The sequence below is a fragment of the Oncorhynchus gorbuscha genome, linkage group LG23 (assembly GCF_021184085.1).
Source record: "Oncorhynchus gorbuscha isolate QuinsamMale2020 ecotype Even-year linkage group LG23, OgorEven_v1.0, whole genome shotgun sequence".
Classification (NCBI taxonomy): domain Eukaryota; kingdom Metazoa; phylum Chordata; class Actinopteri; order Salmoniformes; family Salmonidae; genus Oncorhynchus; species Oncorhynchus gorbuscha.
The window spans coordinates 34294083-34310524 of NC_060195.1; the positions used below are offsets into that span (position 1 = coordinate 34294083).

The following is a 16442-nucleotide window of genomic DNA, read 5'->3' on the forward strand; positions in this document are numbered from 1 at the left end:
GAGAGAGAGAGAGAGAGAGAGAGAGAGAGAGAGAGTGCACGTGCGTGTTTGTGTGTGTGTGTGCGTGTGTGTTTGCCCTCTTGTGTGTTTAAGTGCATGCCTGTGTGGATAAAGGCAACAAAGTCCCTCCAGAGGCCAGTAGCAGGCCAGAGGTCATCCTAGTCGTAGACCCTCAGAAGCCCCTTCATATCCAGGCCACGGCCCCACAACATGATGACAGACAGAGCAGGGTCCGGGGCCACAAAGACCAGATCAACAGGGATAAATGATGCACTTGATCACTTCACAGACCTTTGGCCCACATTGACCAGGTTCAAGCTGCAGACGGTGGAAGCAAGTCAGAGTCTATCGCAGAACTATCAGTACCCATTTCTGACCACAGGTCAAGCCAGGATCGGACTTACTTTGATGCTTTTCAAGCTGACCGCAAAGCTGTCTCAATAACCGTAAAACGATACATTGATCGGCTCTATCACTGACTTTCAAGATGAACACAAAAAAGCACTTTGTTTTAAGATAGTGCACTTTTTCATTTCATATAGCTTTCTTTGTTGATAATGATTCCAGTAGTGCATCTTCTTGTTCACCGGCAGTCAGACCCCTATTGGTTCACAGGGTGCCCGCCATCTGTCTTATTAAAGTTGCTAATATGGTGTAATCCCCACTATCTCTCTCCCTTTCTCACTGGCGCATCTCTGTTGTGGCCCCGGCGCTGGTGAGAACTAGGGGTAGGCAGGCGCGATTGGTCTTTCGTTGACTGTCTGATAATTGAATGAGCGATTATCCCTCCCATTAACAGACAATGATACAGAAAGCACTGTCATATGTCCGGAATATTAATGAGTGGCTGCAGCGGCCCAGATAAGACCAGGCGCCATGCCTCTGCTGTAATAGGGGTTAAAACTATTTGCCAGGAGTGCCACAGCCCCATCTTGCCCACCCGCCCACAGAGGGAGCCCGCCCGTGTCTCCCTGCCTCTACACTATGCTAATGCCTGGTCCCCACTAACTAGGCCTCCATCACACCCCACGGCCTGCCCTTGTGCTTCGGCCTGATCTTGCTGCTCCCGGGGCCATGAACACCATTGTGTTGCGGAGCTCACTGAAGGCCACTCTGAGGCATGATGACATGCTGATGACATGAAGCAGCATGTGTTTGGGATTTATGGGATTTTACATAAATGGGATTTATGGGATTTCTACCAGGGGTTGAGGGGGAGGGAGGGTTGACGCTGAATATCTGCCTCTTAACTTGTCAAATTACTGTCTACATAATGTTAGTGATGAAAGAGCAAACATTACTGTTTGAAAATAACAAATTATACCAAGTAAAACAAATGGAAAAACAGATATCACCGTTGGTTTATGAATTTCAGCTCAAATTCAATATTCACACCTATGCACGCACGTCCACTCTCTTGTCTTTTCCAGTTAGTTTAGTGTGTCAGGGATGGGCAACTGACGGCCAGTGGGAATCTGATGAGTTCCAATTACTTGTGGCCCCCTCCACCATCAAAGTTGCACATCCCTGTTCTAGTGTCTAATATGTGTTTTTCCACTACCAAATGACATGTTATGATCAGTGAGAGAGAGTTGAGAGAGTCTAGGTCCTCAGTGCATCGCAGAGCCATCGGGGATAACCTCCGAGCCACTCATGTCCAAAGTCACCATTTAACAGGCTGGAGAGTGCCAGGTGAAACATTTAGGGCAAAGCTCTACATGAATCGCCATGCCAATCAATATCTAACATCTATTAGCATTGGAAAGCAATATTTCCTCTTTTTACCTTGCAATAATTGTGCTTAATGCTGTGAAGTACCTTATCATAGGTCTGAAAGCAAAAGAAAGGCTGGTTCCCATGGAGACTGTAAAAGCCGTTGGTTTCCTTTTCACCTGGATAATGAACTTCTCTCCTCTTTATGTCACTCTTCCCCTCCACTCTCAGCCTCTCCAGTTCAATTCAAATCCACACATCCTTGAAATCCTACATTTCTTCCACATAATTTGGCCCTTTACAGAAATTGCCTACAGACAAAGAGAGAACCTAGAAGCTCAACAAATACCATATCATAGGATATCATAGGATATATCATAGGATATATCATGACTCTAGAAATATAAACATAAACTCAAGTGTATTTGAATAAATAAAAACTAGTTTATTTTTAAATACATTAAATGAAAGAGGGTAGGTACCCTGCACTGTTCATTCTATGCTAGTAGGCTAACAAACAGTCATATTAGGCAAAACACTGACCTCCAAGACCGACCTCTGTTCAGCAATGCAATGGTTTTCTTATCTTCCCCAACGCTCATGGACTTGTGTCATTTCTCTGACACTTGCCCTACACCCAGTTATAAGTACATTTGTTGTGAGCCTAACTGATAAACATGAAACATTTATGAATCCAAAAGTATGAAATTCACTGGTGGAATGATTGAACAAATTGTGTCAACAAGGCCAACGAAAATGGGTGAGTTCAATTGACTTCGAGCACCTGCTGTTTTGGCGCATTATTTTTCAGTAGGACTCAATTGGGGAGATGAATTAAGATAGGCCTAACTGTATTTTCTCATTTCTAGAGAATACAGACATTATATTCGGCACTTGACAAATGCATGAATTATTTCCTCAGGCCACCTCGTTCATAGCTCGATATCCTGTCTGTTTTACAACATTTCTGACCATTCTTAACATTTCATTTGGATGCTCCACTGTCGATGGAGTTCAATAGATGGCCTCTATGGCAGATTCCCTAGCAGAACTCAATCATTTTATTGCCTCGGTAGGCCTGACCCACTGGACGCACACTAGTTGAATCAACGTTGTTTCCTCGTCCTTTCAATGAAATTACGTTGAACCAACGTGAAATAGACGTTGAATTGACGTCTGTGCTTAGTGGAGAATTTAGGTACCTGTTATTAGTAGTAATAGTAGATATTTGAAAACGTATTATGATATAAAAAAAGACATGCACCTTTCAGTTGACATGGGCCTATCAGTTCCCGCTTCTTCTGTGGACCTATCAACTTAACTTTTAGGTTTCGGATGCCAAACTCCCTGGGCTTTAAAGATTACATTTAAAATAGGTAGACTCACACGAAGAGAGTGGGAAAGACTCCTTATGAATTGGGTAACATTTTTTTATTTGATATATCTAACAAACATGATGGAGAATATTATTTGCTTCGCCTGGAGAAGTCGATTTACTGCGTCTTCTTCCTTTCACACTTGATATAATAGTCTACGATTAGAAACGTATTATCTGTTATTTTTCGCATAGTCTGGTGTCTACAATACTGTGACCATGAGCATTCAACACAGATTTTCCTCTCACCTGTGCAGCGCCGGATGGCCTTGGAGGGTAATGATCCCATCACAAGAGAAGGATCCGTGCGAACCTCCACTCCACCCGCGCGGATCCTTCTCTTGTGATGGGATCATAACTTAGTGGATGACAAATAATACATGCAATTCAATATAGAATTAAATGCAGCGGTTTATCTCATGCAATACATTAAAACACTGCATGTCAGCAAGCCTAATATCAAACAAAAATATTCGAATTAAAAAAGGAACAAATATATGGGGCCGAATGAAAACATGCAGAAAAAAATATTTTCTGTGTTTATTTAAGTATATATATTTCAATTAAATCAATATATTTTACGTTTTTGGTGGAAAGTATATATAATAGACAGCTGATACGTTTTTATGGAGCCCATCAAGCTTTTGAAATGTATAACCCCATATAACCCCATATCCTGCAAAATAGCCGAGATGTTTAGAGATCATTACGCTTTAAACATGAAATAACTCAATAAAAAAAATGATATAAGTTCTATTAAAATATGTTTCGCGTAATATTCTGAAGGTTATAACAACGCATGGTTTCCATATGCATGTGGATGTATGCACATATTTACATAATACTTTAATTTACATCTATCAAAATATGCTATTCGCAAATTACAAAGGTTATTGTACACGTCCATTGCAGCCTTCATAAATGTATAAAAATATCTGAGAATTTATTGCATTAATACATGTTCTGCATGTGCGTAGTCCTTACAAAATATAAAGGGACAATATTCACAGATATTTACAAAATAGAGGTTTCAAATAAGTATGTTTGCATTTTATTTAATTTTATACCAACTTCTAGCATTGAAATATCGTTTGTGGTAAATGAATTACAGAGACTAGGCTGTATAAACTTGCTTTATGATAAACGTGATGGTTTCTCCATTAAGCCTCCTCCTGTAACAAGCGAGAGCTTGTTTTACTTGGCTGCTTACACCATACCAATGAAAATGTATAAATTCCTCGTGTTTTGTTAATATATGAAATATCGAGACCCTTCATATAGTCCATTTCCGTAAAAAAAAAACATTGGTTTGGTCCTGACTGAAAGAAATATTGTTGAAGCCCCTCATTGTAAAACGTTTCCTCTTTTATCTATTTGATTTCTGGTTAAGATTATTATCAACTCATCATCACCCCGAACAATATCAGCCTATATCCCAAAAAGAGTGATAAGCTCATACCTAAATAACTGATATGGTTTCACGATGCTCATGCTTCAGTAAAGAAGCCAATGGGGACACCTACTGACCAAGCTGAGAACATCCTACATGCAACAACAAGCTGCTGTAAAGAGGTGCAGTGATATAGTATATAGCACTATTGGTAATGGCATTTTATGTGGTTGGTTTACACAATATTATATATCCTAACCACAGAGTTGATCATATATTTTGTTAGGCCTAAGACTTATTTTGTTAAAAAAAAAAGTTTTTTTAAAAGGCCTTGAAATGAAATGTAAACATTTTTTGAGAAAGATATATAGATAAGTACTAAACCATTTAGGCCTAGGTAACATTTTTAGTCCATTGCTCCATTTCTATTCCATCTTCAAAGGCACCAATGCACACCACTAATCCGTCTTGTCTCACTCAGCCCACAGAGAGGCGCCAGTGCTCTTGGCATTCCAAATCTCTGACCCAGAGGACAAATGTTCAGATACATGTAACACATATTCTTCCTGGGGCTTGCATTCATATCACTGGACGACTGCAGCAACTGGTCTCTTTGAGCATAAATAGGTGTATTTCGATATGCCCGTTGATGCAGCCTTTTGCAAAGGAGAGTATAGACTAGTAATGCCCAACAGAAAGATGGAGAATACACCTGCTGTGTACTGCGGAGAACACAACATTATCTATTCCTTTATGGAGAGCTGGTCTTCCTCTCTTTCAGATCTCAATGTCAGATTATTTATGGATCATTACAATGGACAATCAAGACAGAGCCTTGTCTGGAAAGAGGAAACACAAGCTCTTTTCCATGGTGTGTTGGTGGGACCAGCTTTGTTTTCTTGGCACGGCCCAGGCAGGGAAAAACCCAAACAGTACAGTACCATGACCAGCTCACTTCCTGGTCCTATTTCTCTGTGCTGCCCAGTTCTGTCCTCCCGCTTCCTCAAGTCGCCCCTGTCTGATTAATGGAGGACCTACACCCAGTAACGCCTCATGTTTCAGGGAGACACGCAACCGCTCATCACTTTCCCACACACCCCATCTACCATAACCCCATTCAAGTCTGCAAGACACTGAGGCATGGAGTTCAATTTGACACACACACACACACACACACACACACACACACACACACACACACACACACACACACACACACACACACACACACACACACACACACACACACACACACACACACACACACACACACACACACACACACACACACACACAAACTGAGATTGTGGTTAATCAACCGATGTCATGGATGGTTATTGACATTGCACAATAGGGATATTGTTATTACTTGGTAATAGTTGGTGCAACAATAACATGATAACCAGTAAGCAAACAAAAAAAAGTAGATATATAAAACATATATTTAATGTCATTATAATGTTATAGACCTATAGAACCAAGTGTTTTCCTATCATACCTTGAACCTAGGTTATAATGCCCTTTATAAACATTACTAGTAGCTTAAACATGACAGCAGTATAGTACTTTAAGGAGCCTTAGGAACGGACCTCTGACTTGCAATCTACTTTACAGAGATATCTGCTTTGCCATGGACAGACTGTCCACAACAACAGCCACCAAAATCAGTGTGAAAATAGCCATGTTGTGTGCAGGTCTACGTCCCAATTGGATAATGAAGGAAAATCCCCCCTTCATCCGTAGTGTGGGTTGTTGGATGGAGTTGATACTCCGGCCTACACACCCATTCAGTCTCTCTACTCCCCCACGCCACCCCTCCCCTGGATTCCTCACAGCAGAGACAGATAGAGAGACAGCTGTGGAGGCTCTGCGCTGAAGGACAAAAACAGCCGGGAGAGGGATAAAGCTCCAAAATCTACCAGAATGAGTCTCCTGGTACATGCACTGTTTCTGTTAAACTGTTTCAGATTGCCTCACAATATCTGAGCCTGTTGCTAAATATGACGTCACCTCCACTCTTACTGGAAGCCAGCGAAAACCCTTCGATCATATGTCAAAATAATGTTTTCCACCTTAATAATGTTTTTGACCTTCTCTCTTGATGATCACAATAACACACTGTTTTTAACATCTGTCATATTCATTCACAAATCATCTCTGAGTACGTGCTGCCATAATAACACAAGTGCAAACATTTAGATGACAGATTGCATACATTGTTTTTCCTTCTGCTCTTCAGAGTTCTGTAGCTAATTGTACAAAACAGGCTTTGTTCCTGTAGTTCCTCAGTCGGTGGTAACAGTGGGAAACTACAGTCTGGCTCAGACAGAGACACAGAGACTGTTTTGTTTCCCTGGTTGAAAGGATTCGAACTCTGTCTTCCAAACACTACAACCGCCACAGTGAAAATGAGGGAAACTGACGGAAAAGCATTCAGAGTAGGAACTAGAGACTGTATGTAAATGTATAAAACAGACTTGGTTTTCACATAGATTATTGCTAACAAGGGGGAATGTAGATAGGATTTAACAGTACTGCACCCAACACTGCTGCAAAATGCTGTTGGTGATAAGGGATCTGTTTTCTGACCAATCCCAAGCCCAATTCTTCATTCCCCTTTAAGGAAAGGCTTTGCCCCAACAGCCTTATAGGAACTGAACCTCTCACAGATCTGGGTTCTGTAATGAGGCCCTACCGGTCAGCATGTAGTCATCCGGTGTCCGAAATGACAGAACAGCATCCAAAGGAAGTGCAGCTGTGTGGTGACCAGCCCAGGACTGTTAACCGTTTCCTCCGTGTTTATATGACGGAGGTTAGGCATATCTATATATGATACCCCATAGATGTCCATATGAATGACCCACTATCTCTCAGGTTCACCGCTGGCTTTCGAGTCTGAGTTCTTATAGACCAGGGCGATCTCATGGTTGTTACTGGGGCGGTTTTGCAGGTGGGCAGCAGAGCGACTGGTGGTTGTCTGTCTCTTACCAGTGAGAGCTTTGACCAGCTTAGCGCGGTAGTGATCCCCAGCCAGGAAATACAGGAGGGGATCAATACAACTGTTCACACTGGCCAGGGGCCTGGTGATCTTATAGGCAAAGTTAACGATGTTCAGGAATTCACATTTGGCATTCAGTACACGGTAGGTATAGTAGAGGGTGCGTGTGATGTGGAAAGGTACAAAACACACGGCGAACACCACCAGCACCACCACAATCAGCTTGATGGACTTGGTGCGTGAAGGCGAGCTCCGCTGGCTGGGCGAAAGCCCCCGTCTGGGCCGACACAGAGCCCTCGCCATCAGACAGTAACAGACCATGATGACCACGAAGGGAACGCCGAACAACAGGACCATGACCGTAGAGCTGTAGTCCACATACTCCTCAAACTGCTCCGGACTGGTCGTATCGTGACACAACGTGTCGTTGTCCCTCTGACTGGTGGTGACGAAGATGAGGTTGGGCACCAGACACGCCGTGACGGCAGCCCACACCATGCCACACACGGCATGGGCATGGCGCGGCTTCACCATGGTCAGGGCCTTGATGGGGTGGCAGATGCCCAGGTAGCGGTGGACGCTGGTGCAGGTGAGGAAAAGGATGCTGCAGTAGAGGTTGGCGTAGAACAAGAAGCGGACGATCTTGCAGGCGGCAACGCCAAAGGGCCAGTGGCTGCGGTTAGCGTAGTAGTAGATGAGGGTGGGCAGGGAGAGAACGTACAGGAAGTCTGACAGGGCCAGGTGAAACATGTAGACGGTGCTGGGGTTCCACGGTCGCATCTTGGTCAGGAACATCCACAGAGCCACTGAGTTCAGCACCAGACCCATAACACACACCAGGCTGTAGGACACAGGCAGTAGGATGTACTTAAACTCCTCATTGAAGCGACAGGTGTCGTTGGAATACCCAGCGTGCAGAATCAGACTGGACTGGTTCCGCACAAGGTGGCTGTGGATAGCTGAGTCCATCTTCTGTCTTTTCAGCAGAGAGCCAAAACATGTCTTGTAATATCTGTGGAGAAATGTAACAAATTAGGTATCCACATGGCATCACTGTGAAAATACTGGTTTCGCTCAAAAACATGAATTTGAATTTTGAAGCAGTCACCGATTATTTTCTTCAGGACAAAATATAACAGCATGTTGTGTTAAAAATACAAAACGTCTTGTTGGCATCTTTGATGAATTAACTGATGTTCGTTGCCAATTAAAGTTCACTGCACTGCGTACAGACATAGCCTAACCTAAACAATAGTTGTATCTTCCCACATAGCCTACCCTGAAATGCACCCCACCTCCCCGAGCTATAACTATGAACTGACAACATTGGTGTTGTATCTAAATCTCTTATCCAACTAGCCCGGTGGGTACATAGTTTACAGAGAAACGCGCGAATGCACTATTTCATTCCATAGAAAAAAACTGACGACGATGCGGACTTCTAGAAAACCTAGTAACCGTAATAATATTTCTATCGCGAATTAACCTGATATAAGGAATATATAACTTAAAAGTTTAATTTAAGTCCGATATATTGGTGTACAACTTACCCAGTGAAGATCCCAATGTGACCGCTGCAGTAAGTGCACTATCTTTGCAAACAGTTTGGATAGATATAGGATATACGCCTGACTGACTCTGGGTTAGGTTGGACCGTCCGGCAAATAAAGGAAATAGACCCCCCCTCTCCTCGTCCGTCCCCCTGAAATCCAACTCCTATATGCGATCACTGAGGTAGGTTAGGCCTATTCGTTTCAAAGCCGATATTCAATCAATGTTTATTCATTATAATAACACCAATTAAAAAAATATTTTGACATTGATTAATGGCATTTATTTTATTATTTAACATTTTTATAATAACATTGATTTTATGTTATTCATAAAATAACATTGATTTCAAACATTGACTTTCAACGTTTAGATTGCTACGACTTTTTTAGTAAATGTGCCATATGTTCACAGGAACTTGTGATTAAGCCTACTCGGAAACAAATTGTTCACAGAGAACCGCAACCACTCTATAAAGCAAATCAGTAGATTAGCTGAAAATTACGTGTTTAGCGTATAAACCAGATACATAAAGACATACGGCACATTGAGAAGTGGTGTCAGGGACCAAATTAGGATATTGATGAGATGATATTACATACCTGATCTCAAAAGTATGTAACTTACTTTCAATAGCAGGGGAATTAATCCTACCAATTTCATGAGAAGTGGCACATAACCAAACCCCGTGAAATATTATGGCGAAGCACTGTGTATTTAATTGCATACACACTGTAATAAATCAGAATGGAAATACAACGAACTGCGATTAGCTGTATAATGATCTTGTAACGTCTGTTTCCAACTCACACTCTCAAACACGTAGATCCCCTGAACGCAGCTCACTTTCCAGCCCACTTTCCAGCTCACACTCAAACACAGATCCCCTGAATGCGGCTCACTCTCCACGTCTCAATCACCTGAACCCCCCCCCGTAGTTTACTCCTCCCATGTATGATAGCTGTTGCCTGCCTCACTGACAACGCCTTTTGCCTATTCCCTGCCTGTACTTTAGCCTATCGGATTTCCTGTTATCAACCTATTGCCTGATCTCCCAGATAACATTTACTAGCCTTTTCCCTGCCTGTACTGCTGCCTTTTTGGACCCATGTGTATGACCTTCTGCCTGCCTCTGGACCCAGCTACCTGCCTCCACCTGTGGTCCTTTACAGTAAACACCTGCTGCGCCCTCTCCTTGAAACCTGCTCTCTATCTCCCATCGTGTTCATTATAGACCTAGACTTCCACTAGCCACCTAATTGCACTTGCTTACTAATAATTGACCAGAGCAGCTGTCTCAATATTGAGAATAAAGCATAAGTTTGTTCCCATTTAAATAACCATTGGTTGTTGGTAATGTATTTGATTTTCCAAATGACTGATAAGGTTAGTATAAGGTGAAAGTGATTAATCAGACTGTGTAATCAACCAGAAAGTAGTCTACTATGTCTCTCCACCTCGTCCACCTCTGTCCCACTTGTCCTCATAATCATGCTTCTCTACTGCCACCCAAGCCTTCCAGACTGGCAGCTTACTAAACAGTACGTCTCTCCCTGGGTGACACATTGCTCCAGTTTTGTTTTTATGAAGTTAATATTTACACAGTTCTGTAAATGTTTGTCGCAAAGTACCACATTTACACAGCGTTTGATCCTGGCGTGATAGGAGAAATTGAATATTGTCTCTGGACAACTTTCCACATCACCTGCCCGATTTTGCCTCGAGATGTGAGTGATAAAATTATAAACATGATCATAAAGAAATAAATGTGGGCAGCATGAGCAGTAACCTAGTGTTGGAAGAGATACATAGTACAGTTCTTATCTGGCTGGGAATGTCAGTTTTCTCATGACTCGAAACGGGCCCACCAGAAACCACAATATGTATTCTCCTAGAGATATACATTAGAACAAGGGTCATAATTACCAAGTGTTTTAGAGCATGAGTGCTGATCTAGAATCAGCTTTGCATTTTAGATCACAAGGACTAAGATTGTATTGACAGGGAGGACCTGACCCTAGATCTGCACTCCTACTCCGAGACGCTATGTGACGCTACTGTACAATAGATAGTGATATGTAGACAGTGTGTCTACAAAGCCATAGGGCTGGCCCTGTAGGAAAATATAGATTTGATTTATGGTGCCTCAAGTGTGTTTATCTAAGTGGACAAATTCCTGCAGGATATCCAAAACAATGTACTGACTCATACAGTAAAATAACATAGGGACACACCTCTGCAGGAAGAGAGATCCCTATACATCATTGTGATCACCAATAACAGGATGCTAACGCTGAAAATTTTGCAACGTGTATTGTGTTAAAACCTCTATGTCCCCCTGCGGGATGTTTGAGCTAACGGAGGCTAATGTGATTAGCATGAGGTTGTAAGTAACAAGAACATTTCCCAGGACATAGACATATCGGATATGGGTAGAAAGTTTAAATTCTTGTTAACCTAACTGCACTGTCCAATTTACAGTAGCTATTGCATTGAAAGAATACCATGCTATTGCTTGAGGAGAACTTAAATTATTAACTTAAAAATGTATTGATAAACCAATTAGGCACATTTGGGCTGTCTTGATACAACATTTTTAACAGATATGCAGTGGTTCAGTGGATCAGTTTAAAACATGACACATAAACTGTTGCCATCTAGTGGAAAAAAATCTAAATTTCGCCTGGGCTGGAATAATACATTATGGCCTTTCTCTTGCATTTCAAAGCGGATGGGAGGGGAAAAAAAACACAAAAAAATGCATGTTTTTTTCTTTGTATTATCTTTTACCAGATCTAATGTGCTATATTGTCCTACATTAATTTCACATTTTCACAAATGGTATCAAGAATATGCCTATCCTTGCCTCAGGTCCTGAGCTACAGGCAGATAGATTTGGATATGTCATTTAAGGCGAAAATTGAAAAAAAGGGTCCGATCCTTAAGAGTTAAGTTAATATTTTTGCCCTTACGGATGCCCTGAAAAAACAATATCACTTCCACACATGTGAAAGATTGCTATTGAGTATTTATACTGTGAATGAATATTGATGATAAAAGTGCAAATTCAGATCTTCTAACAGATCCGGTTCATTTAAGTGTCATGGTGTCATGGTGCTAGTTTGCTATGCATTCTTTCAGTGGGGCCGGCAGTGTTACTACTTATATCCTGGGGCCAGTTCAGCTTTGGAGAGGTGCCTGGGTTGCGATGGTAATTTGCCCTCCTGCCCGTCCTCTGCCTTCCCCTTTAAAGCCTGACCCCTGACCCATGGAGAAGTCAGTACTGCTGTGTGTGTGTTGTGTGTGTTTGTATGCACACTACAGAAACCCATTCAATTTGCCCTCCTGCCCCACCTCTCCAGGAGGGCAGGCAGTATGTCCCCAGTGATGAGTTGGACCGACCGCACCACCCTCTGGAGAGACCTGCGGTTGTGGACTGTGCAATTGCCGTACCAGATGGTGATACAGCCTGACATGATGGTCTCAATATTGCATTTGTAGAAGTCTATGAGGGTGTTGGGTTCTGAAAATATGAAATATACTTGTTCATGTCACGGAGGGAGAGAGGGGAACGTATAATGTTTACATTCTGTCCGGATATGTTATTGTTAGCCATCAGGGATCCGATGGGAGGAAAAAAGACACCGTCTGATACGAGTAAACATGACAGCCGTGAGTTGGGGCAGAGGTCAGGTCAGATTAAGTGAGGAAGAACAGATATCACTAAGGTTCTGTCTAGCAACAGAGATGCATTTGCTGTTCAGATGTGTAGGAGGAGACTCAGCATAGGATCAAGGGTTAAACATCAGTGCTTCTGTGAATATGTATTTTGTCTTATGCAGCTGTATTGACCCAATGGGTGAATGACCTTGGTTGGAGCTTTCATAGTGTCCGTCAAGTTCTTATGCTGCTATTTAGAACCTAACAAGAGGGAGGCTATACACAGGGGGTACCGGTAGAGAGTCAATGTGCGGGGAAACCGGTGTCGAGTTAATTGAGGTAATATGTACATGTAAGTAGAGTTATTAAAGTGACTATGCATAGATAATAACAGAGAGTAGCAGCAATGTAGAAGGGGGGAGAGTCTAAGGCACTGCATCGCAGTGCTAGCTGTGCCACGAGAGAACCTGGAAAAGGCTCTGTCGCAGCCGGCCACGACCAGGAGACCAATGGGATGGGGCACGATTGGCAGAGCGTCGTCAGGGTTTAGCTGGCAGGGATATTCCTGTCCCATCGCGAACCAATGACTCCTGTGGCGGAATGGGCGCAATGCACACTGACATGGTCGCCAGGTGTACGGTGCGTCCTCCAACACATTGATGCGGCTGGCTTCCGGGTTAAGCGGCCGTTGTGTCAAGAAGCCGTGCGGCTTGGCTGGGTTGTGTTTCGGAGGACGCACAGCTTACAACCTTCGCCTCTCCCGAGTCCATACAGGAATTACGGCGTTGGGACAGGACTGTAACAACCAATTGTATACCACAAAATTGGTGAGAAAAAGGGCTAAAAAAATTAGGAGGCTTATGGCTTGGAGGTAGAAGCTGGTTAGAAGCCTCTTGGTCCTAGACTTGGCGCTCCGATACCGTTTGCCATGCGGTAGCAGAGAGAACAGTCTATCACTAGTGTGGCTGGAGTCTGACAAGGGCCTTTTTAGGGCCTTCCTCTGACGCCGCCCGGTATAGAGGTCCTGGATGACAAGAAGTTTGGCCCCGGTGATGTACTGGGCCGTACGCACTACCCTCTGTAGTGCCTTGTGGGGGGAGGATGAGCAATTGTCATACCAGGCAGTGATGCAACCCGTCAGGATGCTTTCGTTGTTGCAGCTGTAAAACCTTTTGAGGATCTGAGGACCCATGCCAAATCTTTTCAGTCTCCTGAGGGGGAATAGGTTTTGTCGTGCCTTCTTCACGACTGTCATGGTGTGCTTGTACCATGTTAGTTTGTCGGTGATGTGGACGCCAAGGAACTTGAAGCTCTCAACCTGCTCCACTACAGCCCGGTCGATGAGACTGGGGATGTGCTCGGTCCTCCTTTTTCTGTAGTACATAATAATCTCCTTTGTCTTGATCACGTTGAGGGAGAGGTTGATGTCCTTGAACCACACCGTCAGGTATCTGACCTCCTCCCTATTGGCTGTCTCATCGTTGTCGGTGATCAGGCCTACCACTGTTGTGTCATCCGCAAACTTAATGATGGTGTTGGAGTCGTGCCTGGTCGTTCAATCATGAGTGAACAGGGAGTACAGGAGAGGATTGAGCATGCACCCCTGAGGGGCCCCCGTGTTGAGGATTAGCGTGGTGGATGTGTTGTTACCTACCCTTACCTCCTGGGGGTGGCCTGTCAGGAAGTCCAGGATCCAGTTGCAGAGGGAGGTGCTTAGTCCTAGGGTCCTTAGCTTATTGATGAGCTTTTAGGGCCCTATGGTATTGAACGCTGAGCTGTAGTCAATGAATAGCATTCTCAAATAGGTTTTCCTTTAGTCCAGGTGTGAAAGGCAGTGTGGAGTGTAATAGAGATTGCATCATCTGTGGATTTGTAGAGGTGGTATGCAAATTGGAGTGGGTCTACAGTTTCTGGGATAATGGTGTTGATGTGAGCCATGACCTGCCTTTCAAAGCACTTCATGGCTACAGACGTGAGTGCTACGGGTCGGTAGTCATTTAGGCAGGTTACCTTAGTGTTTGTTGGCATAGGGACTATGGTGGTCTACTTGAAACATGTTGGCATTACAGACTCAGACAGGGAGAGGTTGAAAATGTCAGTGAAGACACTTGCCGGTTGGTCAGTGCATGCTCGGAGTACACGTCCTGGTAATCTATCTGGCCCTGCGTCCTTGTGAATTACTCAAATCGGCTGCGGAGAGCGTGATCACACAGTCATCCGGAACGGCTGGCCATGCCTTCCTCCTGGCTCCTCCAACCTCGGTCAACAGCTCCGCCCCCCCGAAGCTACTCGCCCAAGCCTCTCCAGGTTCTCCTTTACCCAAATCCAGATAGCAGATGTTCTGAAAGAGCTGCAAAACCTGGACCCGTACAAATCAGCTGGGCTTGACAATCTGGAACCTCTATTTCTGAAACTATCCGCCGCCATTGTCGCAACCCCTATTACCAGCCTGTTCAACCTCTCTTTCATATCGTCTGAGATCCCCAAGGATTGGAAAGCTGCCGCAGTCATCCCCCTCTTCAAAGGGGGAGACACCCTGGACCCAAACTGTTACAGACCTATATCCATCCTGCCCTGCCTATCTAAGGTCTTCAAAAGCCAAGTCAACAAGCAGGTCACTGACCATCTCGAATCCCACCGTACCTTCTCCGCTGTGCAATCTGGTTTCCGAGCCGGTCACGGGTGCACCTCAGCCACTCTCAAGGTACTAAACGATATCATAACCGCCATCGATAAAAGACAGTATTGTGCAGCTGTCTTCATCGACCTTGCCAAGGCTTTCGGCTCTGTCAATCATCATATTCTTATCGGCAGACTCAGTAGCCTCGATTTTTATGATGACTGCCTTGCCTGGTTCACCAACTACTTTGCAGACAGAGTTCAGTGTGTCAAATCGGAGGGCATGCTGTCCGGTCCTCTGGCAGTCTCTATGGGGGTGCCACAGGGTTCAATTCTCGGGCCGACTCTTTTCTCTGTATATATCAATGATGTTGCTCTTGCTGCGGGCGATTCCCCGATCCACCTCTACACAGACGACACCATTCTGTATACTTCCGGCCCGTCCTTGGACACTGTGCTATCTAACCTCGAAACGAGCTTCAATGCCATACAACCCTCCTTCCGTGGCCTCCAACTGCTCTTACACGCTAGTAAAACCAAATGCATGCTTTTCAACCGTTCGCTGCCTGCACCCGCACGCCCGACTAGCATCACCACCCTGGATGGTTCCGACCTAGAATATGGGGACATCTATAAGTACCTAGGTGTCTGGCTAGACTGTAAACTCTCCTTCCAGACTCATATCAAACATCTCCAATCTAAAATCAAATCTAGAGTCGGCTTTCTATTCCGCAACAAAGCCTCCTTCACTCACATCGCCAAACTTGCCCTAGTAAAACTGACTATCCTACCGATCCTCGACTTCGGCGATGTCATCTACAAAATAGTAGCACGCGCTCCAGCAGATGTATCTCACTGATCATCCCTAAAGCCAACACCTCATTTGGCCGCCTTTCGTTCCAGTTCTCTGCTGCCTGTGACTGGAACGAATTGCAAAAATCGCTGAAGTTGGAGACTTTTATCTCCCTCACCAATTTCAAACATCTGCTATCTGAGAAGCTAACCGATCGCTGCAGCTGTACATAGTCTATCTGTAAATAGCCCACCCAATTTTACCTATCTCATCCCCATACTGTTTTTATTTATTTACTTTTCTGCTCTTTTGCACACCAATATCTCTACCTGTACATGACCAT

General features: G+C 44.0%; 1 protein-coding gene across 4 annotated transcripts; it reads right to left on the reverse strand.

Annotated features, from left to right (window-relative positions):
- Positions 1-3619: 3619 nt before the first annotated feature.
- Positions 3620-9965, reverse strand: LOC124010411 (P2Y purinoceptor 4-like). Of its 4 annotated transcripts, none has more exons than XM_046322820.1 (2): positions 9838-9965; positions 3620-8488 (listed from the first exon to the last, which is right to left on the reverse strand). In XM_046322820.1, exon 2 carries the CDS (start codon positions 8443-8445, stop codon positions 7342-7344), a length of 1104 nt encoding a protein of 367 aa, XP_046178776.1. In that variant the 5' UTR covers positions 8446-8488; positions 9838-9965; the 3' UTR covers positions 3620-7341. The 4 variants fall into 4 exon arrangements, with proteins under 4 accessions (XP_046178776.1, XP_046178778.1, XP_046178775.1 ...); XM_046322822.1 differs by lacking the exon at positions 9838-9965 and adding an exon at positions 9655-9831; XM_046322819.1 differs by lacking the exon at positions 9838-9965 and adding an exon at positions 9630-9831.
- Between the last annotated feature and the right edge of the window lie 6477 nt (positions 9966-16442).

What these genes read in the sequence shown, in the direction of transcription:
- LOC124010411 (XM_046322819.1), bottom strand. Translation starts at nt 9,754, where the DNA reads ATGCAATTAAATACACAGTGCTTCGCCATAATATTTCACGGGGTTTGG. An exon ending in TTACATACTTTTGAGATCAG is followed by an intron (nt 8,489 to 9,629) that starts GTATGTAATATC and finishes ATTTCTCCACAG; the next exon opens with ATATTACAAGACATGTTTTG.